Source organism: Xyrauchen texanus, chromosome 31 (assembly GCF_025860055.1).
Source record: "Xyrauchen texanus isolate HMW12.3.18 chromosome 31, RBS_HiC_50CHRs, whole genome shotgun sequence".
Lineage (NCBI taxonomy): Eukaryota > Metazoa > Chordata > Actinopteri > Cypriniformes > Catostomidae > Xyrauchen > Xyrauchen texanus.
Genome location: NC_068306.1, coordinates 9,153,662 through 9,180,461, shown reverse-complemented (window position 1 = coordinate 9,180,461; position 26,800 = coordinate 9,153,662). Strand labels below are relative to the sequence as shown.

The window sequence follows — 26,800 nt, the reverse complement described above, 5'->3', positions numbered from 1 at the left end:
CTTAGTGGAAAAAAACAATGCAAAGCAATTTTAAAAATAAATAAATTAAAACACTTTTGATGCATGATTTTTGAAAGCAGAATTTAGCTGCATGTTTTTGATGTCCCTGCAATTCTGTTTTGGGGTATTTTGCCTTTTTGTATGACATTTTTGAGTTTTTCCATGGTGGAAACTGATTTAAAATGGGATGGTACAAGTTCCATCGCAGTGTATTCAAGTCAAACCAGCCTGTTGTCTGGGATGCAGTTTATACCTTTGGCCTAGGCTCAGCACGTGGCAGTTATTAGTGTATATGACCCTGAGAAGCAGCAGCAAATGTGCTGCTTTATACTAGGGATGCACCGAAATGAAAATTCTGGGCCGAAACCGAAAATCCAGGATGCACTTGGCCGAAAACCGAAACTGAAACCGAAATTTTTACCTATTTAAAAAAAAAAAAAAAATGTTGTGTATAATTGTATTAATTTTATACTTTTTCATTAATTTCATGAATTTAATTAATCTGAATTGAAAAACTACAAACCAATAAAATAAATCACACTTTTATTGAAAGTAGCACACCAAAATTGGACAAAAAATATATTAAAACTATATTAAATATTCTTCTTCTTTCAGTTCTGTAAAAATCAAATTTTACAGATTTTATTAACAATTATCCAAATAATGTAAAGTTTTAGAAAACTATTCTATGCAAAACAAGAGTCAAGTAATGAACTTAGATAACGTCTTTCAAAAAGTTTAAATATGCAACAGTAATTTTAATTAAAACAAAAAGGCAGAACACAGAATGGCAGAGGGCCTCTATTCCACTGATCTATATCTATCTATAATATATAATTATATATATATATAGATCAGTGCTCTATTCTGTTTATGTAAACGTATGTACACTTTAAGTGAAAATGATTGTGCAAAACAACAGTGCAAAACAGCAGTAGTTGAACTAAATCCAACCTCAACTGTAAATGACAGATATATCCTCAAGTGAAGAACAAGTGTAATGTAATTAATCATATTGGACCGCTTTCTATTTAAGAACAAGTGACAGGTTTCTCTTCAAGAACAAAAGTTGCTAAACGTTCTGACAGTCTCTCCTGTCAGAAAGCTCATCAAGAACATGAGATGCTGCACTGAACAGTCTCTCACTCTCTGTGCTGGTGCTTGGGCAGATAAATACCTGTGCGCAATCCGCGCAAGCAAAGGAAAGCGGTGTTTGTTTATGGGACCGTAGTCAAGGGGATTGTCGCTTCTGGCGTAGTTCAGCTATACGTCTCAAATTGTGTTGTAGCTGCGCTAGTTGTGACATTTTCCTGTAGAATCTCTTGCTGTATTCTGTATATATATATCTTGAAAGTTCTGCTGAACAAACACTGCAGATCGCAAATTTGATGTCCTTATCAGAAACTTTGAAGAATTTCCACACTGCTGACATGATCGGCCTTTGTTTGGTAGCGCTGTGATAAGGGCTAGATTGATCCAGATTGAAATCTGAGCACTGAGGGGCGGGGCGAGGAGGTATATATTTTCGGCTCATATTTTCGGCCTTTTTTCTCTTTCGGCCGAAAACCGAAAGTACTGAAAGTGCCGAAATTTCGGTGCATCCCTACTTTATACCAGAGGCCTCTGGTTTTCTCCAGGGCTCAAATCAGAAGCTTAATTACTGATTACACCATTCGGAGAAGGAAAAAAAATCCTCTGTAGAAGCCGAAATCCCCACTGATCTGGGATCAGAGTCCTCTGTGAATTTCAAGTGATAACATAACAAAAAAATATCACAAAACTGATCAAATTAAAGTTAAAAGATAGATCACGCAAATGTTTTTATGGTGAAATGAGTTGCAATTAATGTTGGTTGGTAATGCTGGAGATTGAGGCAAGGCAATATGAATATATTCATATTCACAATACATTCGCAAAGATCCATCAGGTGATGTACATGGGGGATATTTCAATAATTTGTATTTGGCCATTAAGGTTTCTAAAGAACATACACTTGAGTATATAATAAAACCACCTGCCTAATATTGTGTAGGTCCCCCTCGTGCCGCCAAAACAGTGCCAACCTGCATCTCAGAATAGCATTCTGAGATTATAATCTTCTCACTACAATTGTACAGAGAGGTTATCTGAGTTACCGTAGACTTGGTAAGTTCAAACCAGTCTGGCCATTCTCTGCTGACCGCTCTCATCAACAAGGCATTTCCATATGCAGAACTGCCGCTCACGGGATGTTTTTATTTTTTTGCACCATTCGGAGTAAACTCTAGAGACTGACTCTAGAACAATTCCCTGTAACTTTTAACTGTCTTCTCTAATGATAAAATGTTTTTATATAAATAAAAGTAATATCATATACTGTCTGCAAATATGCACATATCTCATGAAAATGTAATAAACCAACCTCACACAACTTGAGCAGATCCAGCATCCAGCATGTATTCTAACAGTCTCTCCTCAACAGTTCCCTGTAACTTTTCTAATGATAAAAGGCAAATATCAATAAAACTTGTAATATATACAGTTTGCAAATATACATTTAGCTAAGTTTCTTAGAGCCTGCTTCCGCTACGGAGGTACAATGAAAATAAGGTGATATTCAAACTCTTCAGAGACCAATTTCCTTGAGTTCCTTGAGTTAAGCCATTAACTGATTAGGCAACAAAGTAGCAAGTCAGCTGCCTACGTTTTCGGATGCAGCCCAAGGTAAAAGGGCTTCACGTGTGCTATAAGTAAATGTCTTATTCACTATATATGTACAATTGGTTTGTTCCTCAGTTTTTTGAGAAAATGCAATTGCAAACGTGGACATGCCATCCCATGATTGCTGGTCTACTGTGTGTACTGTTATTTCCTTCTTCCTAATATATTAACAATTTCTTCATGTGCAAATAAATAACTAAAGTTTGATGACTAAACCGAAATTTTAAGAAACCGCTACCTACCATTTAAAATACAATATAATTATTTTTTTGTGTGTGTGAAATTGAGTACATGCAGTGCTATATAAGAGTTTATTATAATTCTTTAGTAATTTTATGTTTATTATTTACTATCGGCCACCCTGATATCTGGATATCGGCATCGGCCATTAAAAAACCCATCTCGGTCGACCACTTATACATTATATATATATATATATATATATATATATATATATATATATATATATATATATATATATATATATATATTAGCCTAATAATTAGATATTTTGCCCAGCCCTAGTGGAGAGCTCGAAGGCGGGAAGACAATCAGAGAAAAGGAGATGACGTTTGGCATAGCCCTGGTCCCCATAGCAACCCTGCTATTACTGGAAGTTAAGACTTTATGGCTTGGGATGAGCATAGCTTTGATAGACAAGGGAACATAAAATCATGATGAACTTGCATAAGAAAAGTGATGACTAAAAGAAACTAACAATAGAGGGCAGGTCTCTACAAGTAGTGGAATACAATAGGTAAAAAGGAGTTTACTTTGTGAAAGTGTATGTTTTGTTTTCACTGTGCAGTAATAAAAACATGTGGCTCAATGTGACAGTGCTTTACAGAGTCGCTATGAGTGTAGATGACATAAAAGCAATGGCCCGAGGTTCCATTGTTATCAACTTCAAGTTGCTATGATAGCCAACAACTTTACAAGTTGAGCCTGAACTAATTTTTACTTCAACTAACACTTAAAATGGTTGTGGCTCTCCATCTGGGTGGTAGTTTTTACACTGCTTTTTATCAAGACCAGAACCGGCAATCAGAACCCAGTGGATAGTCAGAAAAACTGGGGATAAATCTAGTCTGTTTTTGGCGCTAAAACTTTGCTAACATAATAAGAGGACCCCAGGGAAATAAATTCAATAATAAACAGATTGATTGGATGACCACTTTAAGTGGAGGAAGCACCATTACATAATAAAAAAAAGTCCTGCTTTATGCCATGCAAGCTTTTAAGTATGAAAGCTTGATAGAATTGTAAAAGTTTTCTGTTCCGATACCTGAACTATTAGTATCAACCGATATGTTTTTTTCGTAAAGCTTCACAATGTAAATTTTGGCCCTCTAGCGGTTATAAAATAAAACTGCATGTGCCTTGCGTAAGAACGTTGTTTTGGTTGAGGTTCGGCTTTGCACCTCTGCGCGGATGAATGTGGTTCGAGACACCGGCATACCCATGAATACAGGACATCATATCAGAGTGAATGGACAAATAAATAACGAAAGAAAGAAAAGACGGAAAACATGTAATCTGAGCTGGTAAGTGCCATATCTTATGCTGTTGTTTTGACTTATTGGAAACATTGATGTTTTGAAGTAAATTACGTTACAAAAGTTAGGCAATGTTTGTTAACATTAGACACAATGATTGCTAGTCTGATAATGTCAAACGTTGTAAAGATATTCTGGCCAAATAGACCATGGGAGTAACTAATTTATAGATTGTCATTGTTACCGACAAGTGGTCAACATCATTTCAAGACTCACATGTCCTTGGCAAGCCTTGGACTATAGGATTTAGTTATATAAATGATTGCGTTATAAAGAAAAATACATTATAATTATTGTATTTCACTACACACACACACACACACACACACACACACACACACACACACACACACACACATACACACAGACGTGTGTGATTACACAATTATACATAAAACATATCAATAAAATATCTTGCCTGTTGAGTAAGAAAAAAGCCATCTCTGGGTCGCTTTTAAATCCTTTCAGATCTCAGAGTTGAACCTCTGAAAAGCCAAGCAGATGTTGATTCAGGTTTCATTACGAACTCTGTCGCTTTCACTTTTTGCTTGTAAACTCTGCTCTGTTTGGATTTCTTTGCTTTTACAAAGTGATTCCCTGGAGGTTTGCTGTTTTGAATGATCCATGGTAAATTTTTCTCATTCATTGTGACAACAAATTTTCAGCTTCAGCTAATGCCACACATGTGCTTCAGTAGCCGGATCTTATTTTCACTGTGTATGGATATGACATCGTCATATGGGGGAATGGCGTATGTATGCAATTTACCGCGGAATCCGTCCCGACAGCTCTAATGTATTTTTAATATTATATCATTATTGTAGGTTTATCAAAGTGTATTTGGGTAAAGACATGGTTTGGAAAAAGGGTTTTTGTTGCACGGATCTCATTAATTACATGTAGTTATTTTTTTAACCAAAAAAGTTACATAGTGTAGCGTTAATGAGTTTAGAACATCTATAATTCACTGTGTGGAACTGATAAGGAGAACTCTTTGTGTAAAGAAACAAAAACCTCTAACAATACGTTATCAGATCTTTCTCTATGTGTTATTAATTTATTTCATTTTAGCTTTATTGGTATATCAATCCACTTTTCAATCACACAGTAATTTTTGGAACCCAATTAGTTTTTATTGTAATTTCTAGTAATAATATAAATTTGACTTGGTTGTAATTTCTTAAGGCTTTTATTTTGAAAGTCTGGTTCTGAGCGATTACAGAAGTCTGTGTTTGAGTGTTTGTTTGTAGAGTAATATGCTTCTCATTCAACATCTGGTTAAATGCCTGTAATGTGTTGTTCTCAATGCATGTTATAGGAAGACTGAACTTTTAATCTCTGAGATGGAGTTTTTGTGGAGCGGCCACATAGTGCGTTGAGCAGCGCATCACAAGCCTCTGCGCGTGTTTGTGTGTGTGTTGGCAGAGTGGCTCTCGGTCAGTTAAGCATGGTGCCAGATACTTAGCTGTGCATGCTGACTGTATATTTTTTATTAAACACAGCCTTTTGCAATTTACAAAGCTTTTGGATTACTCTAAGAGCCTGAATAAAATGCAAGAGTTATATGGACTACTTTAATGGTGATTTAAAGGTTATTTATGTCATTATTTGAGCTTGACATCAACGTCGATGACCAACATGCAGTATCGGATTTTGATCGGTCTCGTCAAGATCCGGGTAAAAATGTCAGTATCGGATCCGATACCGATCCAGGTATCAAATCGGTGCCATCCCTACTTTTAAGGTTTCTAGCTATGATCTGTTTTTGGAAATTGCATGTTTGAGGCATTCTAGACTCTCAAGTTTTCCTTATTTTAACAGTGAGAGACGGGAGAAAGGTAGAGGGTCGAGGATTCTGGGAGTTTGGAGCGTTTCTCTGCTTTCTCCTGGCAAAAGCATCCCCAGAAAGATTTTCGGCTCATCTTACTGGCATTGGACTGTTTTTAGAATTACTGATGATTTAACTGGGTCCAACCACAAATTAATGTTATGAGAAAATTCAGCAACCTCTCAATCGGGCTTTGGTGTTTCATTGGGAACTGTTACCCCTGTGCTTTTTTTGTGTTTGATTGCTTCTAGTGTTTTATCCCTGAATGTGTGTTCTGCCAAGTTCTGCAATCGAATGGAAAATACAGCCTGAAATGATGACTCCTGTCTCAGGCATTTATGGGGAAAACAGAGCGCTTGTATCATCTGGAAAACTATTTTAAACAAGCACTGTTCAAGTATCTCTTTAGCCCTCTCTTTATTTGTCTAAGCACTTGCAAAGTCACAGTCTAGCTCCTAAGTTAGGTGTTCAACACCCAGAAAGTTTCTTTTAAGTAAAGGGTAGTCACCCGGGCGTGGGGAGTGGAACGGATATCTAGTTTCAAGGATTAGCCTTTTTTAAATTGGTCACAACTGTGCCCAGGAAAAGCCTGACCATGCACTTTTGTTTTTGTTTCCATATTTAATTTGGGGCTCGGGGAATAAATTGGCCCAAACCTCCTGTCCATTGCCGTTCATGGGCTTAAAGTGTCTTATTCTAAACGGGCACTTTGAATTAAGCCTCGACCATACAGTGTATGGAAAGGAAGCTAAGCTGCAAAAATAGGTCCTTAAGAAATCATCACGTATTGACGTCACGACCGTGAGTGCATTAACATGTAACCGCCCATGTTTACATAGCAATGCCAATCAGTATTAAGCTACTTGACTGGGGTTTTGTTTCTCATTACACACGCAAAGAAGTTAGCCAATCATAGCAAAGCTTGTGTAGTCTTAAAGGGACAGTAGCAAAAAAAATGTCTCTGACATTCACATGCAACCTTTTATTCCCACTACTTGCAGTCGTTATGAACTGTCATTTTGCTCTCAAAGGATTTTATTAATTACAGGTGCACTCAGTAATTATTGTATTTGTGCCATCTTGGACTTACAGTGACACCTTGTGGTGTGGATGCAGCATAACTCAAAATCAAGTTTTCAGTTTCAGATGCCATTGTAAAATTTTGTATTCACAGTCAGCCATAATTCCTTTAATCAATCAATTAAATTGTCAAATAACAGGACGGTTACTGAGATTAAGCGAGTAGTATTCAGCTGGTCTTGTGATTCTAAAATGGTAGCCCCCATGTGCGGACCCTCTCCATGTAGAATAAACTGCATCTAGAGTTTTAATTTCATTTGAGTGGGCATGATTTTATACATATGTTTCTAAGTGACAGGTAATTTCTTTAAAAGTACAAGTTTTTTAATGGGATAAAAACTACCGACTGTGCCTTTAAGGGAGAAGCTACCAAAGGTCACCTCAGTCTGACATTACTCTGTGAGATTTTGTTAGACTTCCAAATATTACTCTTGCAAATAGAAAAAGATTAGAATAGAAGAACAGGGAGCCCTGCAATCGATGTCATGGCCCGCACAAATTCACACCAAATTATTGATTTATGTTTTTTTATGTTTATTGGACTTTTGTATGACATTAAGTGATAAATGAAAACTATTTATGGCATTATTTTTGAAGACATCCTCACTATGCAACATTTTTCACAAGTGCCTAAAACATTTTTGCACAGTACTGTATCACTTGGTCGCATCGGATCCAAAAACGTTGCTTCCGTAGATGGTGCTACTCTCCATCGTCTATTGTCTGTTTGTTTGATGCAGTAAAAAGGCAGCTAGAGGGTGAAATATCAGCATGTAAAACTAAATTATGACTTTTTTGATACCATACAATTTACTAATATTATAAATGGACTTCAGGGACAAAAAAATATACTAGGCAAAATATACAAAATTGTAGAATAAGGCCCCTTTTAATGTAATTTTACATGCCTGGGTGTTACAGAGCTTGAAGGGGTGTTGTTGTTTCTTACTTTTTGGTTGTTTGGATCTAAAAACAAAACCCCAAAAAACAAAAACAGGCTTTTCTTCCTTCTCTTGAAACTTCTTTTTAACCAGAGATACAAGGTTTCTCCTTGCATTGATTACATGCCACTCAACCCAACATTCCTTAGCAATCTCATGCATTCTACTGCTAGTTGATTTATTTTTTTAGGGCTGGGTATCGGCACAGATGCCCTGATTCGATTCAATTTCGATTCACAAGATCTCAACTTGATTCTCAATTTGATTAATTAGACATTGAAAATTCAGTACTACTAATTGGAGAGATGTTTCTAAAGCTGTACATGGAACACCACTTTAATAATAAATAAGTGTGCAGTGTTTCCTACAGGATTCTGAGTAGCAGGGGGAGACCTATAGACTGCCCCCTCAAATTTTAAATATATGTATGTATGTATGCGTGTGTGTGTGTGTGTGTGTGTGTGTGTGTGTGTGTATATATATATATATATATGTATATGTATATATATGTGTGTGTGTATATATATATATATATATAATATATACTCACACACACACATACATATGTATATATATATGTGTGTTTGTGTGTATGTGTGTGTGTGTATATATATATATATATATATATATATATATATATATATATATATATATATATATATATATATATGTGTGTGTGTGTATATATACAGTGAGGAAAATAAGTATTTGCACACCCTGCTATTTTGCAAGTTCTCCCACTTGGAAATCATGGAGGGGTCTGAAATTGCCATCGTAGGTGCATGTCCACTGTGAGAGACATAATCTAAAAAAAAAATCCAGAAATCACAATATATGATTTTTTAACTATTTATTTGTATGATACAGCTGCAAATAAGTATTTGAACACCTGTCTATCAGCTAGAATTCTGACCCTCAAAGACCTGTTAGTCTACCTTTAAAATGTCCACCTCCACTCCATTTATTATCCTAAATTAGATGCACCTGTTTGAGGTCGTTAGCTGCATAAAGACACCTGTCCACCCCATACAATCAGTAAGAATCCAACTACTAACATGGCCAAGACCAAAGAGCTGTCCAAAGACACTAGAGACAAAATTGTACACCTCCACAAGGCTGGAAAGGGCTACGGGGAAATTGCCAAGCAGCTTGGTGAAAAAAGGTCCACTGTTGGAGCAATCATTAGAAAATGGAAGAAGCTAAACATGACTGTCAATCTCCCTCGGACTGGGGCTCCATGCAAGATCTCACCTCGTGGGGTCTCAATGATCCTAAGAAAGGTGAGAAATCAGCCCAGAACTACACGGGAGGAGCTGGTCAATGACCTGAAAAGAGCTGGGACCACCGTTTCCAAGGTTACTGTTGGTAATACACTAAGGCGTCATGGTTTGAAATCATGCATGGCACGGAAGGTTCCCCTGCTTGAACCAGCACATGTCAAGGCCCGTCTTAAGTTTGCCAATGACCATTTGGATGATCCAGAGGAGTCATGGGAGAAAGTCATGTGGTCAGATGAGACCAAAATAGAACTTTTTGGTCATAATTCCACTAACCGTGTTTGGAGGAAGAAGAATGATGAGTACCATCCCAAGAACACCATCCCTACTGTGAAGCATGGGGGTGGTAGCATCATGCTTTGGGGGTGTTTTTCTGCACATGGGACAGGGTGACTGCACTGTATTAAGGAGAGGATGACTGGGGCCATGTATTGCGAGATTTTGGGGAACAACCTCCTTCCCTCAGTTAGAGCATTGAAGATGGGTCGAGGCTGGGTCTTCCAACATGACAATGACCCGAAGCACACAGCCAGGATAACCAAGGAGTGGCTCTGTAAGAAGCATATCAAGGTTCTGGCATGGCCTAGCCAGTCTCCAGACCTAAACCCAATAGAGAATCTTTGGAGGGAGCTCAAACTCCGTGTTTCTCAGCGACAGCCCAGAAACCTGACTGATCTAGAGAAGATCTGTGTGGAGGAGTGGGCCAAAATCCCTCCTGCAGTGTGTGCAAACCTGGTGAAAAACTACAGGAAGCGTTTGACCTCTGTAATTGCAAACAAAGGCTACTGTACCAAATATTAACATTGATTTTCTCAGGTGTTCAAATACTTATTTGCAGCTGTATCATACAAATAAATAGTTAAAAAATCATACATTGTGATTTCTGGATTTTTAGATTATGTCTCTCACAGTGGACATGCACCTCACGATGACAATTTCAGACCCCTCCATGATTTCTAAGTGGGAGAACTTGCAAAATAGCAGGGTGTTCAAATACTTATTTTCCTCACTGTATATATATATATATATACACTCACACACACACATACATATGTATATATATGTGTGTGTGTGTGTGTGTGTATATATGTATATATGTATGTTTACGTGTATGTGTATATATGTATACGTGTATGTATGTATGTATGTACAGTGGGTACGGAAAGTATTCAGACCCCCTTAAATTTTTCACTCTTTGTTATATTGCAGCCATTTGCTAAAATCATTTAAGTTCATTTTTTTTTCCTCATTATTGTACACACAGCACCCCATATTGACAGAAAAACACAGAATTGTTGACATTTTTGCACATTTATTAAAAAAGAAAAACTGAAATATCACATGGTCCTAAGTATTCAGACCCTTTGCTGTGACACTCATATATTTAACTCAGGTGCTGTCCATTTCTTCTGATCATCCTTGAGATGGTTCTACACATTCAATTGAGTCCAGCTGTGTTTGATTATACTGATTGGACTTGATTAGGAAAGCCACACACCTGTCTATATAAGACCTTACAGCTCACAGTGCATGTCAGAGCAAATGAGAATCATGAGGTCAAAGGAACTGCCTGAAGAGCTCAGAGACAGAATTGTGGCAAGGCACAGATCAGGCCAAGGTTACAAAAAAATTTCTGCTGCCCTTAAGGTTCATAAGAGCACAGTGGCCTCCTTAATCCTTAAATGGAAGACGTTTGGGACGACCAGAACCCTTCCTAGAGCTGGCCGTCCGGCCAAACTGAGCTATCGGGGGAGAAGAGCCTTGGTGAGAGAGGTAAAGAAGAACCCAAAGATCACTGTGGCTGAGCTCCAGAGATGCAGTCGGGAGATGGTTGTAGTAAGTCAACCATCACTGCAGCCATCCACCAGTCGGGGCTTTATGGCAGAGTGGCCCGACGGAAGCCTCTCCTCAGTACAAGACACATGAAAGCCCGCATGGAGTTTGCTAAAAAACACCTGAAGGACTCCAAGATGGTGATAAATAAGATTCTCTGGTCTGATGAGACCAAGATAGAACTTTTTGTCCTTAATTCTAAGCGGTATGTGTGGAGAAAACCAGGCACTGCTCATCACCTGTCCAATACAGTCTCAACAGTGAAGCATGGTGGTGGCAGCATCATGCTGTGGGGGTGTTTTTCAGCTGCAGGGACAGGACGACTGGTTGCAATCGAGGGAAAGATGAATGTGGCCAAGTACAGGGATATCCTGGGCGAAAACCTTCTCCAGAGTGCTCTAGACCTCAGACTGGGCGAAGGTTCACCTTCCAACAAGACAATGACCCTAAGCACACCGCTAAAATAACGAAGGAGTGGCTTCACAACAACTCCGTGACTGTTCTTGAATGGCCCAGCCAGAGCCCTGACTTAAACCCAATTGAGCATCTCTGGAGAGACCTGAAAATGGCTGTCCACCAGCGTTTACCATCCAACCTGACAGAACTGGAGAGGATCTGCAAGGAGGAATGGCAGAGGATACCCAAATCCAGATGTGAAAAACTTGTTGCATCTTTCCCAAAAAGACTCATGGCTGTATTAGATCAAAAGGGTGCTTCTACTAAATACTGAACAAAGGGTCTGAATACTTAGGACCATGTGATATTTCAGTTTTTCTTTTTTAATAAATGTGCAAAAATGTCAACAATTCTGTGTTTTTCTGTCAATATGGGGTGCTGTGTGTACAATAATGAGGAAAAAAAATGAACTTAAATGATTTTAGCAAATGGCTGCAATATAACAAAGAGTGAAAAATTTAAGGGGTCTGAATACTTTCCGTACCCACTGTATGTATATATTCGTATATATGTGTGTGTGTGTGTGTGTGTGTGTGTGTGTGTGTGTATATATATATGTATATATATGTACATGTGTTAGTGTGTGTATATATATATATATATATATATATATATATATATATATATATATATATATATATATATATATATATATATATATATATATATGTATGTGTGTGTGTGTGTGTGTATATATGTGTGTATATATATGAATGTAATTACAGCAGATTCAAGATTCTACTTATTTATTATAATCTTACAGTGAAGACCACAAGTAATGAGTCATTTTAAAGCTACTAAAATATCCTAAAATATTTTCTCGTTTTCTTGTTATTGTTGTTTTATTATTATAAATCACATGCTTGACAGCGACAGAGCTGTAATTACACATCATTTAAATATTTTGAAACAACTCAGCCTTTTTTCTGCACTGTTTACTTTAGAAATAACTATTTATTTTTATTTTAAGCATTTTTGAGCATTCTTGCGTGAATCCACATCGCAAGCACTCTTGGAACACACACGCACACGCGCGTACACACGCACACAACTGCTGACTACAGAGCCAAGGAAAAGTTGGATGTTGTCAACATGTGCTACACAGACAGATTTAGCTGTTGCACACTCCATGTTTATATCCACTTCTCCCGCTTCTCCCCAACTGGGAAGAAGGATGTCAGACCGCCTGAGAGTTGTGGACACCTGGGCTGCAGGATTCATGTTAATCAGACCCAGTAAACAAAGATCGATCCACTGCTTTTCAGGATCGATATTGAACGGAGTATAGATTTATGAAAATTAATGGGCACATTGCAACCGGCCTACCCTGGGCCGTGTTCTCAGCTGGATTTTTAAAAGGAAAGTTCACCACATAAAAACAATTCTATTCGTATTTACAGTACTCACTTGAAAGTGAGTAAATGATGACAGAATTTTCAAATTTTGTTGTGAACTGTCCCTATTAGGAATGTGTAGATTAGTGGAATACAAGCGTACTACATATTGCATAGTTTAAGCTACATCATTGCAAACTGCAGTATGCTAGCTACATTGTCACATGGCCTCAGTAGGTTGCATATGTAATTCAGCAAGCAGGACCAAGTTGAAATCTCAGGAATAAATATGTTTCTTTTGTAAAAATGACAACATTTTGTATTCTGATAAAATAAGAGAAAAAAAGTCAAAAATGGTATGAGACAGCTTGTATTGCTTTTGGTTCATTTGTCATATTGGAGATGTCGAGTACATTGCATAGGGTTTACAGTTATCCATGCAGTGCATTCTGTTATATGTATACTGTGCACATTATACTTGGTAGGTACTGTAGAATGCAATTAATATATTCTTACACATGCTCTCCCCTGATCAGTGGCTGAATACATACTGGTGGGAATGACCCAGTGCTCCACAGCACCCTGAAAGATGGGGGAAAACATTCCTCTTAGAGACTGTGTTTCGAATAACAAAAGCTGAGGAAAACAATCTGCAGACGACAGCTTGCCACACTACGGCTAATGAGGCATACTGGAGGGGTCTGGGACACTTTACTCCCCTCATATCCCTCTTTCAGAGAGTTTCACATACCCAGTGTGCATTCCTGCATAAATATATGCTTATTGGTGGTGCTTTTTGTGGCTAATGTGGAATGGCCCACTCTAATTGTTTGTTACTGAGTATCTTTGATGGATTCTGATTACCAGATCTGTTTTGTATTGGTTTTGCTCACTTCAAACAATCTTTAGCTTTATTTTCTGTTGGTATTTTGCACAAATAATCTCTCCTTTTAAATGCTAAAAGCAGTCCTCCCCTTAATCATGGAAAGGATTTTGTAGTCACATGGATGCTTTTTTATTTTCATGATGTTCACTATTTGCTTTTAAAAGCTGTGGTGCAGTGGTTAGTGCATGCACTCTAAATAGGTTGAGCTTTGGTGCTCATGCAGGCGTCTCAGGTTCGAGTCCAGCTTGCAGCATATTCTAATATAATTCATCCTCTCTAGTGGTTTGAGACTAAATGTTGTATTACAACTAGGGATGAACCAATATGTGTTGATACCAATATCTGATTGTGTAACAACATCTGCCAATAAAGTTTGTTTAGTTATTTTATGCTATGTTGTTTCAGTTAACTGATAATTGATTGCATCACTTCTTACCAATTGCCAACTCACAAAACTGAATTATGATGTCCCTTTTCAGCTGAAGCAGCCAACGGTTTAGCTTTGACAAACTCGACATATTTCTTGCTGTGCCGAGCTTTAAGTTGAGTAATCGAAATTTTAGCAGTGCAAAGCCTACCAGTTGCTACTCTGCTGTTATTGTCACCCAATTCAAAGTTTTACACACAGCACGAGTTGTAGGCTAATTGTCTGACACGTTTTTCTGCCCCCTAAATAATCCGCCTTGATCATCAGCTGTTTTTATACAATTGGCAGATGTCTGATAGTGCAGATAATTGCTTTTATCATCTGATACCGATGTTTGGCCAGTGTAATTATGCATCTCTACACTGCATATTTATCAAATGAGGAATGTGGGACCCCCCAAAATTGCTTATGATCCCTGATTTATCAATGACAACTCACAGACATACCCCTCTTTTCTGTGCATATGCAGGCTGCCTGAAAAGTCTGACTCCACAGTTCAATTGAGATGTCACACACAGGTATTTAGGTAGCCCCACCTAATGCCCGTTCAAAAGTAATCCTTTAAATCCTGGGCTTCCCCTGTGTCTCTAGCCTCACATCATGCTACGATTTCCAGAGTTTTATGGCTCTTTGTCACTACAGCTGTGGCAGCAGTGTAGAGGTTTGGACATAATGATGAACAATTTCAACACAAGGAGTGTAACTAACCCAACAATGACAATAAGACCTGACACAACTTGAACAGAGTGCTTGATTTGTTGTTACATTATGGGAATGCTGGACACTTTCCACATCTGAACACTCACAATTACCTACCAGTAATTGTATTGCTTTTTAAGTGTGAATTGTGTTTTTTCCGTATTTGAAATCCTGAGAGATGTTCAGAGACCTCATACATATGCCTCTGTTTCATGTACAGTGCTGAGTACTGAGATTGTATGAATAACACGGATGTCTTTTGTCACTCCACAGGCACCATGCATGTGTCTTTGGCTGAGGCTCTGCAGGTTAGAGGAGGGCCACTAAAGGAGGAGGAGGTGTGGGCCGTGCTGAACCAGAGCGCTGAGACCCTCCATGAACTCCTCCGCAGAGGTAAACCACCATCCTGGCTCGCACCGCAGTGATAACTCCTACGTGCCCCAAGGGTTTGGCTCAGAACTTGAGGCCTTGGGATGGGCGATACAATCAGAGACCTTGGATTACAGTCCGATATCTTTTGGAGTGTGAACAAAATGTTTATAAAACACGACCAGAAGTATTGAGCCTTTTAGACTGCTCAAAATATGCAGGGTTTGGTTATGAAATGACTATCTGGCTTCCTTTTGTATAGGACATAGGGTTATATAAATGTAACCTTTATTCATGTGCCAATATACTTTGTGTAATTTGTTGCAGTGGCTCAAAAACTGGCTTGGAAACATTTAAGAACCTTCTAACTAGTTTTGACACGCACAGATTTCTGGTAAATTTCTAAACACAAGATCAGTCAACATGAACACAATGGAGTGCCAGAGTTGCCACCACACCACCCGTCTTTGCAGAAACATCGCTTTCTTTCTTTTAAAAATAAGTTAAAAACTAGATAAAATATAAAGCCTGAATTCCTTTCACAAAATTCATCATAAAATACAATAACATAGGGTTATCAGTGCCTAGTATGACCACAGATATCTCTGATAGTGCACCATGAATGCAGAATGTAAACATGACAAATTACACATTATCTACTGGATATATTGGCCTATATTACTTTTGAAACTACAGCTTATTTTGCTAATCTATTGTTGATTATAATCAAAGAATGAGGCATGTAGTCATTGATAACACATTTTAAAGTCCCATTAGTTTATGTTTTTCATGTAATCTGTTGCTTGGACCGCATGTGTCCAAATGTTTGCAAACAGTCTACATTGCTCAGCTGTTTCAATCTTCTTTCTAGCTCTGAACGAAGAACAAAGAAGAATTTTGTTGTTAGTGTATTGGAGCCTTGAGGCTCTGGTCTAAAATCTAGAGAGCCCCCTCTGGAGGCAGCATTTCAATGCATCATAGGCATGCTCCTGACATGAAGGTTGTTCCAAAAAGTAGTTTGCATAATTATGCTGCCTTCTAAAATACCTTCTTTTCACTAAATAGGCAGCATCGCTAACGTCCTTTGGGGAGAAGTCAGTTCCCTTGCATTGTGGTAAAAAAATCTAAGATGGTGGATGAAGCAAGATAAATGTCTATTATAAATATAAATGTACTAATGCATAGTTAATCAAATTATTAAAATCATTAAAAAAATACTGTTTTAACCAATATTAGTGCTTGCTATGTATCTGTGTGCAGTTTAGAATATCATGTCATAAGCTTAGCAACATACTAATGCCAAACTCTTTTGAAATCTATTAAAGAGATAGGTCACCCAAAAATGAAAATTCTCTCATTATTTACTCAACCTCGTGACATCCCAGGTGTGTATGACTTTCTTTCTTCACCAGAACACATTTAAAGAAAATTAGAAAGGTATCTTGGCTCAGTAGGTCCTAAAAATTCAAGTGGATTGTGATCCAATTTTTGAAGCTCAAAAAAATCACAGTCAGCATATACATCATCCATACAAATCCAGTTGTTAAATGAAAAGCAACATGATTACTTTTGGTGCAAAAAAGATACATATTTATGTACTTTTTTTTTTACTCTAAATCATGCTTCCGTTCTGCAGCGGTGTGACGTAATCGCATTGCCGTTTGAAATGCACGAGAACTGACACAAGTGCGTCACAGAGAGTAGAGTAGCACTGTTTACACGTGAGGAGGAGGAATGCTGTACTGTAGCTTGGTTGGTTTTAGTTTAGATCTGTATTGATCTGTTTCTTTACTCACAATGGTGCATTAGTGTGAGTGGAGAACGTGAGATTACCTCTGTATCTTGGCAACGTGAATAAGTCACATGAGAGACCACTTTAAGTTAACTCCACCCTCTCGTGAAGCTCGCCGGAAACGATGATTTAGAGTTAAAAAGTACTTACCATTGAAGTCAGAAGTTTATATGCACTTAAGTTGAAGTCATTAAAAAAACTAAATGTAATCACTCCACAAATTTCCTATTAGCAAACTGTAATCGTTTAGGACATCTTCTTGGTGCATGACATGAGTAATTTTTACAACAATTGTTTACAGACAGATTGTTTCACATTTAATTGACTATATCACAATTTCAATGGGTCAGAGGATTACATTCAATAAGTTAACTGTGCCGTTAAGTAGCTTGGAAAATTCCAGAAAATTATGTCAAGCCTTTAGACTCTTTGATAGGTGGTGTACTAAACTGACCTACCTTCAAACTCAGTGCCTCTTTGTTTGACATCATGGGAAAATCAAAATAAATCAGCCAAGACCTCAGAAAAAATTGTGGACCTCCACAAGTCTGGTTCATTCTTGGGAGCTATTTCCAAGGTACCGCGTTCATCTGTACAAACAATATTACACAAGTATAAACGCCATGCTACCACACAGCCATCATACCGCTCAGGAAGGAGACACGTTCTGTCTCCTAGAGATTAATGTAGTTTGGTGCGAAAAGTGAAAATCAATCCCAGAACAACAGCAAAGGACCTTTTGAAGATGCTGGAGGAAACGGGTAGACGAGTATCTAGATCCACAGGAAAACGTGTCCTATATTGACATAACTTGAAAGACTGCTCAGCAAGGAAGAAACCACTGCTCCAAAACCACCATAAAAAAACAGACTACAGTATGTAAGTGCACATGGGGACAAAGATCTAACTTTTTGGAGAAATTTACTCTGGTCTGATCAAACAAAAATTTAACTTTTTGGTAATAATGACAATCGTTATATTTGGAGGAAAAAGGGTGAGGCTTGCAAGCCGAAGAACACCATCCCAACAGTGAAGCATGGGGGTGGCAGCATCATGTTTTGGGGGTGCTTTGCTGCAGGAGGGAGTTGTGTACTTCTCAAAATAGATGGCATCATGAGGAAGGAAAATTTTATGTGGATATATTGAAGCATCATCTTAAGACATTAGCCAAGAAGTTAAAGCTTGGTTGCAAATGGGTCTTCCAAATGGACAACGACACCAGCATACCTTCAAAGTTGGGGCAAAATGGCTCAAGGACAACAAAGTCAAGGAATTGGAGATGCCTTCACAAATCCCTGATCTCAATCTGATGGAAATGTGTGGTCCGAACTGAAAAAGCATGTGCAAGCAAGAAGGACTACAAACCTGACTCCGTCACATTAGTTCTGTCTGGAGGAATGGGACAAAATTCCATCAACTTATTGTGAGAAGCTTGTGGAAGGCTACGCAAAAAAAATAAAACGTTTGACCCAAGTTAAACAATTTAAAGGCAATGCTACCAAATACTAACAATGTGTATTTAAACGTCTGACCCACTGAGAATGTGATGAAAGAAATAAAGTCAGAAAAAAAATAATTCTCAACAAATTTTCTGACATTTCACATTCTTAAAATAAAGTAGTGATCCTAACTGACCTAAGACAGGGAATGTTTTCTACGATCAAATATCAGGACTTGTGAAAAACTGAGTTTAATTGTTTTAGGCTATGGTGTACAAGTATGTAAAGTTCTGACTTCAACTGTAAATATGTATCTTTTTTCGCACTAAAAGTGATAGCATTTCTTTAGAAGACGTTCATTTTAACACTGGAGTCATTTCGATGATGTTTATGTTGACTGTCTGAGCTAAGATATTTTTCTAAGTTTCTACAAATGTGTTAAAGAACTGGTGAATAAATTACACTGGTCAATAACGAACATCATACACACCTGGGATATCATGAGGGTGAGTAAATAATGATCAAATTACAATTTTTGGGTGAACTATCCCTTTAAGATTTGAGTTTCCTGTGCGCTGTTTGTGTGACACATGGAGTTACTGCCTTTGTAAAGAGTTACATATTGGTCACTCTTTAGGTTCCATTTCAGTTATGATGCTGCCTTAGAAGTAGACCGCAAGGCAGGTCACATATATTTTTTGGTACAGGGCCTTCATCCTTTCTCTGCATGTAGCCTGATTTCTGCAGCTCTGAGGATTATTGCGATGATGTGTTTATGATGCCGTAATCATCTAGATCTCTGCTGAACCTAGTCATTTCTGTTGCCAAGTAACATGCAGGGAATATTACTTAATTTTGAATACGTTTAAAGATCGTCTGACCTTGTACGTGTCAAAACATTAGTATTATGCCTTCCAGATTGCTTTTTGTTTTCCTGGCTGTTTTAAATTAGTGGAATATTCAATGTTTGCATTCCGTTTAGTCTATTATTGAAGTGGTCTGTATCGATGACAATCTCTGTCACTCTCTGTCAGATTTTTTTCCTTGTTCTCCTGGTTTCTCTGGTTCGGTCAGGTTGTAGCATTTTCTGTTTGCTTTATGCTAAATTTTCTTTTCTTTTTCCTCATGTCATAATTACAGCCCTTCTTGTCATTTTCGGCAAGTTAAATGATTTGCTGTTGAGTAAGTCTTTATTTGACATTTCAGAGGTATCCATTAGCAATTAATTTACTCTTCATTACCAATCTGTTGATTTTAAAAGGCCACATTTCTTGTACCAATCTTGTTTCATGACAGTATGACACAAATGTACCTAGCTACAATTTCTATCAAAATACCAAGAGTATAATTTGCTATGGCAAGCATCACTATTACTAGTCCTTATACTTGGGGTTAAGGATTTGAACAAATCTCCAACCAAAGAAATACAGTGCAGTGTGTTACTTGTGTCCCACACTATTTGTGCTAGATATGTTAATGATACTTCAAATCATGCGGTTTGTTGAGGCGTTCCGATCAAACTTACAATGCATTCTAGTCAATGTTAAATATCCCATAGATTTGCGGGGACTCAAGCCATATCTAAGGACTGAAGTATCATAGAGAGATAGAAGTGGGCTCTTTTGACTTAAGCCAGAAAGCAGCCACCTAGAAACCACCCAGTACATCCTATCAACACCCTAGCAACCACCCAGAACATCTCAGCAACCACTTAGCAACATGCTAACAACTCATAACAACTTAGAAACCTCACTGGGGAGCACTGCTCACTTCTTCAGTGTGAAATTTGAAAATCATTTCATTTATCTTAGCAATAACTGTTGTAACCATGTTATTGTGGCAGAAACCATGGCTAATTTGGTAATTTTTGTACCCCTAGTCACAAAATATGTGGCATGCAACAACATAAAAAACCCACCATGCCTAAAAGCCAATGCAGTTACCTTACAAAAATGTGGAAAATATTTTACTATGCCCACATTTACTCTATTGTCCTTAACATGCGAATGGTTCAAAACCATTGCAACCCTTCCGACTGTATCACAAGCCACAGCAGTGACGTTATCCCTTGGTTTGACTTGACTCTTTGCTTAAATGGGTTATTCAATCAATATGTGCGTGTTTAGCATTCTCTTCAACCAATTCACACTTGTTTAAGAGTGATTAGAATATATCTACATCCTCCTCTAGAGCTGGCAATGACCATAAATAGCACCAGTCTGTTTCAAAGAAGTGTGCTGGTGCAGATAAAACATTCTATCTCTGTCTCTGGAGAGAAGGGTGACACTTCAGTGACATTTATGGGAAGGCTTACTCAGCCTTATGTCTGTCCGCTGTCTCACAGTAAGACTGTGTGAGCTAGTGTTGTGTGTCACCGCTGTGAACAAAAGCCTCTTTATTATCCCTGCGGCCGGTTTCCTAAAGAGCAGCTTGGTGGGCAGTTAGGGGCATTTTGAGATGTTGCCAGCTCTTCTCAACCTGAGGTCTGTTGCCCAAGAGTTGCCGTTTACATCCAAATGCAAAGATCTTAAGTTTCAAGACTAGATGTGGAGGAAAAATTTAGATTTCCAAACATCTCAACTGTCTTTCTCACAGTTAGTAGACAATTCTCATTCTGTCAACCTTCCAGACAACTACTGTACCCTTATTCATCAGACCTGGCCTTTTGTTTTCAGGGTCGGGAGAATGATGATGATAAAGATGATGTAGTCGCTTCGGTATGCATTTGCAGAAGGAAGCGTGACTATCTTGGTCTCACAGTAGCTTGTTATCTGGCCTTGAGCTGCTCTAGGGGAAAACTCATTGGCAAAGGTCCCTCTTGACAATTTTTGCAGAAATTCTGCACCCTGGACTGGAGTCATGGGATGTGACTTAAAGTCAGCAAATGATTTCATTCATTTAAAAAGTCTGAGCACATATATTTAAGAAATCCCAAGCTTGCATTTGAAATCATAACCATTGTGTTGGTCATTGCCTCAAGTTTGTAAAGCAATGAGATTTACAATTTTGGAAAGCAAATCCACTTGCAAAACTAGGTTCGGGCGCTGTATCAGAAATGTACAATATATTTGATTGTATTTGTTGCCTATATTGTTAACCAACATTGTAAATATTGCTATGATTTTAATTCTGCCATTTAAGTTTTGTAAAGAAATAAAAAACCAGTTCAAATAATATGAATTCAAGATAGGTATTACATGTCATCAAAAGCTTAAAAAATAGATATTGTTTTAGCCATGTCGCCCAGCCATAGGCAATAAAAATCTAGGCTAAATTTGATTGTGGTTTTTCAATGTATAATACGTGTGTAACACTGTTAAGGATGGGCAAGGAGGAGGCGAGAACCGGCTTGTCAACATAAATCATAATTTAATGAAAACTCAAACCAAAAGCACAAACATAAACACACACATGATGGACATGCCCGTAACTCTCTCTCTCTCGAACCATCATCACCGGCCGCCTTTATCCCTCGCGCGCCTCCTCCAACCCCAGGCGAACTGGAGTCAAACCTTCGACCCCCAGCGGGCAGAACGCCCCTCCGCTTTTCTGGCAGAAAATGGGGACACTCCTCCGCCCCTAGGAACGGGCCTACCGCTCCCGGCGGTCGGAGTGTTTCTTCCCTCCTACCCTCGCGGATGGCGGTCTCCCTCGGCGGCCGTTCCCCGCATCCGGGCGGTCGGGCTACTCCGTCACCCGGCAGATGGCAGCGGCGCTCCCCTGGGTGGACGGCAGTGTCGAGGACTCTGCAACGGGCATCCCTCCTCCTTCCTGGGTTTCGGCACCAATGTAACACAGTTAAAGATGGGCAAGGAGGAGGCGAGAACCGGCTTGTCAATATAAATCATAATTTAATGACAACTCAAACCAAAAGCACAAAAACATAAACACACACATGATGGACATGCCCGTAATTCTCTCTCTCTCGAACCATCGTCACCGGCCACCTTTATCGCTCGCGCGCCTCATCAGGCCGATTGGGGACCGGGCATGTGATATTCCGACCCGGCCCCGCCCCCCTCCGCTCCACAACGTGAATTATAATAAAATGGTAGGCCCTTTAAAGTATTAGCAAGGTTATTTATTATGGTATTCATTATGCAAAATGTCCATGTCTTGCTTGGTTTAAAAATAGGTATTTAGGTCATTGGTTGGTAGTACTTGCCCAATAATCTTGACCATCTAAAATAAACAGATACTAAGTAAATAAACATACTCAGTCACTAGACAGAAATCTGGTCATATTTACACATTTGACCCCATAATTATCATTACCATAACACTTCTGGGCATTTTACTTTTACTATTCCCATTGTTGTGAATGATGATTCTTATTACCGTAACATATATTATTCCACATATTACAGTTAAAGATATGCTATTTTACATTGATTTTGTAAATTAAAATCGGTGCAAATGAAGGGAAGTACTACAGTACTTTGATTTATAAATGCATAATTCAAATATTATATAATTTTTTCACTTTGCTGTAATAAAAATATCACAATGACCATCTTATTTTGCATTAAAGTAATGCAAATTGGGAGATAAATGTGCACAACTCTCATGAATATAATTTCATAATGTAAAAAACCTTAATAGCCTTAAAAGTAGGCTTCATTTTCTATATGCAAAATATATTTTCCAATTTGCTTCTTTTGATTTGGGAGTAAAATAGGACATTTTCTTAAAAGGTTTCATGACAATCACCCACATGTTTGATAGAAGTTTGCTGGAACTCGAATCTGTCAATCCAAGCACAGAAAACTGGGAAAAACATTTTTTTGCAGTTTGCAATCTTATTTTTGTGTAGCTACATGTTGTGAACTTATGAACTACAGCTGGTCTAGTCTCTGATGGATCAGATAAAGGCTTATCAGATGCTCTGAGATATTTCTGACCGTGCTTCAGCATCCCACTAGAAGACACCATGTCATAGCACACCAACTCCTCAAGCTTTTTTAGCAATTATTGCTGTACGAGGCAAGAAAGTGAAATCTAGAGATGTGATCTGTGTGCGATGTGGCATGGAGATTATTTTAATATAGTTTTTGGAATAGCCACTGTGCTCCAACCCAGAACAAGAACACTCACTGCTAGATTTTTTTACAATAAGGTCCAACCTTGGTCAGACGGTTTCCACAGGAAACGTGTGTTTACTTTGGGGATTCCAGTGCTTTATAGCATTGCCGCTTGAATTTAGTTTCTTCATGTGTTTTTGTTTTGTTTTGTTTTGTTCTTTGTGTTCTCTTGAACACTTTTTGACAATATACAAATGCATTTTTGTTATTTACTGAGCACATTGCACAGATTATTTAACAAAGACATAATTGTGGATATACCAGAGGCTTAAACAAAGTGATGACTGGGATTACTGTATATGCTATTAATATTAGATAGATGATGAATGTCAATATTATAGATGCTGTTTACTTTCAAAAACTTAATTTAAAACCCCTAACCCTAGGTATTAAACTTGGCTGCACTTTAAATGTTAGAACTTGCTCAGAAGCAATTCCACATTTCCACTAAATGACAATATGGAGTGGATGATTCATCTCTGTACAGCTGCTTCAGCCACAACCGCAGGGCCGTGTTCACTTAAAGAACTCAGCTGAACTGCAAAAGCCCCATTGTTTTGCTTCTGCAGTTCAAAAGAAGAGGAAAAAAAGAAAACTGCAAAAAAGACAAATATACTGTCGTGAACCATCTTTTCAAAGAAAATCCCAGTGGCCTCGTTGTTCAAGGAAATTGCACTCTTTCACAGAGAAATGTAGGTCTTTAGTACGTGCAAATGAAAAGAATGTGATTTCTGCCACCAAATCTCTCAAGAGTTCTTTCATTCCTGAAACGTGTGTAGTCAGATCGTGCTGTACTCGTGTCGAGGAAATGATCTTAGTCCAATGCCATGAGCTACCTAACTAGTCTAGTAACTTTCCCATGCCTGAGCGTGGGAAACTAGTAATGGTACTTGTAATGGTACTTGTAATGGTACTTGTAATGGTACTTGTGCAGATTTGCTAAATGCAACCTAGCCAAATGTTGGAAACTTACACCTTGTCTACACCAGACACGAGCGTCTCATCGCGTCAAAAACAACAGAACTCCATTATAATCAATGATGCCACCTACACTGGAAGCATCCGTTGCGGCGGTTCTGTCGCACTGACGATAAACGGGTGTTGAGTTCCATTTTGTGCTTCATCCGCTGGCGCTACTACACCAATTAAATGGTTTAACCTGTTGATATGCAATTTCCCCACACTCGGGAGTGACGTCACTCTGCATACATTTAACATATAATTTACCATCTATAAATGTAGTTAATGTTAACAACTTCTACATATTTTCAAAGGTCTAAGGGTTCAACATTGATATCCGTTCTCTGTTTCAATGATAGCAATGCTCCAGAAACAGCATTTAGTTATTTGTGCCAGGAGTACAAATGCAAACATGAAATATCAAAACGGGACTTCATACCTTTGAATCCAGTTCAACACACTTGGGTCAATTGTCCATGTCAAGCGTTCATTGAAAAACATCTAATAGCACTTTTTGTCCATAAAAGTGATCAATCTGGGTAATATTGATTATATTCTCCATTGTTTACATGAAAAGAATTGAAAGAATTACCCTTTGTCATCGTTCTTCAAAAAACTATGCAATCTGAGCAACATTCATGTTGTAAAACTGTATATTATCTTATATTAAACTAATTGAGCCTGTCTCCAGTCTATTTTTAAAAATGCGCTGTAGTTTTATTCAGAATAGCCAAGCAATTTTCAGAGGAAAAGCTCGCAGGAACCACATTTTTTGTTAATCATCTTCTTTAGACTTGTAGCTTTGAGAACATTGCATTTCTGGGTTGTCTTGGCACTTTTATTATTGTATTTTTAGATTATAAAAACATGCTCAGCACAAAATATTTCCATTACTATAAACTTCAGCTTCTCTAACTTTATAAAATACAACATATATTAATTCTGAAACTTGGGAAATAAAGCCCAAAGTGTCTTCTTTCAAAAGATACTACTGTGTTCATACAACCATTTAAGTTCAGTTATGCCATTTTCATGGTTTGTGCTCAAAAAGGGGGGGGCAACAGGTTAAGATGTTTGTGTTGACGCATCCAGTGTGGACCGCTTCAAGCTGTTGATGCGAAATGCAATGTTCCAAATGCAAATAGCACACTTGAAATGAACTCTGGACCTTTTATCTGCTCCTTGTAAATGGGATAATGAGGGAATAACACACACCTGGCCATGGAACAGCTGAGCAGCCAATTGTCCCATTACTTTTGGTCCCTTAAAAAGTGGGAGGCACATATACAAACTGTTGTAATTCCTACACCGTTCACCTGATTTGGATGTAAATACCCTCAAATTAAAGCTGAACGTCTGCAGTTAAAGCACATCTTGTTCGTTTCATTTCAAATCCATTGTGGTGGTGTATAGAGCCAAAAAGATTAGAATTGTGTCGATGTCCCAATATTTATGGACCTGACTGTATATGTGATTACATTCTGATATTTAAAATGCATTATTTTGGCCTTCGAATAAAGCATTAAAAAGACAATACAAAAAGTGGCTTTTTAAGGCAATATATTGTTTATTCCATATTACTGAACACAAGCCAATCATTGGCCTACAGTCCATAACAATCCATTTTATTATAATGACTTTTCTAAGGATGCATTGCTGTACACCTGCTTAGCTTATTTGTTTATATAAAACTAAATTGTATGTTTGTAATATGGGCAAACTGGGTTTTTGGTACAGTACACCGACATTTATTTAGAGTGTACTAAGCATGATTCAAACTGAGTGTGAACCATATTTAAATCAGTCTGTTTTCTCACTTTACACCAAGACTTAATGGTATTATTACGTTTATTTAGTGAGTTTTTTGTAATTCATCCTCCACAGATCCATCTGCGTTGGGTTTCATCATCTCTCCATGGTCACTGTTGCTCATGCCTTCCGGAAACATATCGTTCACTGATGAGAACGTTACTCAGAAGGATCTGAGGGCTTTTACTGCCCCAGAGGTGCTGGATGGCCACAATCTCTCCTCACTTTCTGATATGGAAAAGGTACAGTGTGGATTTTGATGATCTGGGGACAAGCTATGCATAAAGTGTATGTTTAGAAGAAGCTTTTCAGTGCTTGTGTGTTCTTTTTAAT

The 26,800-nt window shown here is 38.0% G+C and overlaps 1 protein-coding gene across 8 annotated transcripts in view; it reads left to right on the top strand.

The window, feature by feature from the left end:
• The window catches only part of LOC127624790 (tyrosine-protein phosphatase non-receptor type 13-like), a 104,503-nt gene that overhangs the window by 5,475 nt on the left and 72,228 nt on the right, over window positions 1-26,800 (top strand). For all 8 annotated transcript variants that reach the window (XM_052099678.1, XM_052099677.1, XM_052099673.1 and 5 more), the window contains exons 2-3: window positions 15,291-15,410; window positions 26,543-26,709. In XM_052099678.1, coding sequence (XP_051955638.1) covers window positions 15,296-15,410; window positions 26,543-26,709 — 282 coding nt within the window. In that variant the 5' untranslated portion in view covers window positions 15,291-15,295. The remainder of the gene's footprint in view (window positions 1-15,290; window positions 15,411-26,542; window positions 26,710-26,800) is intronic.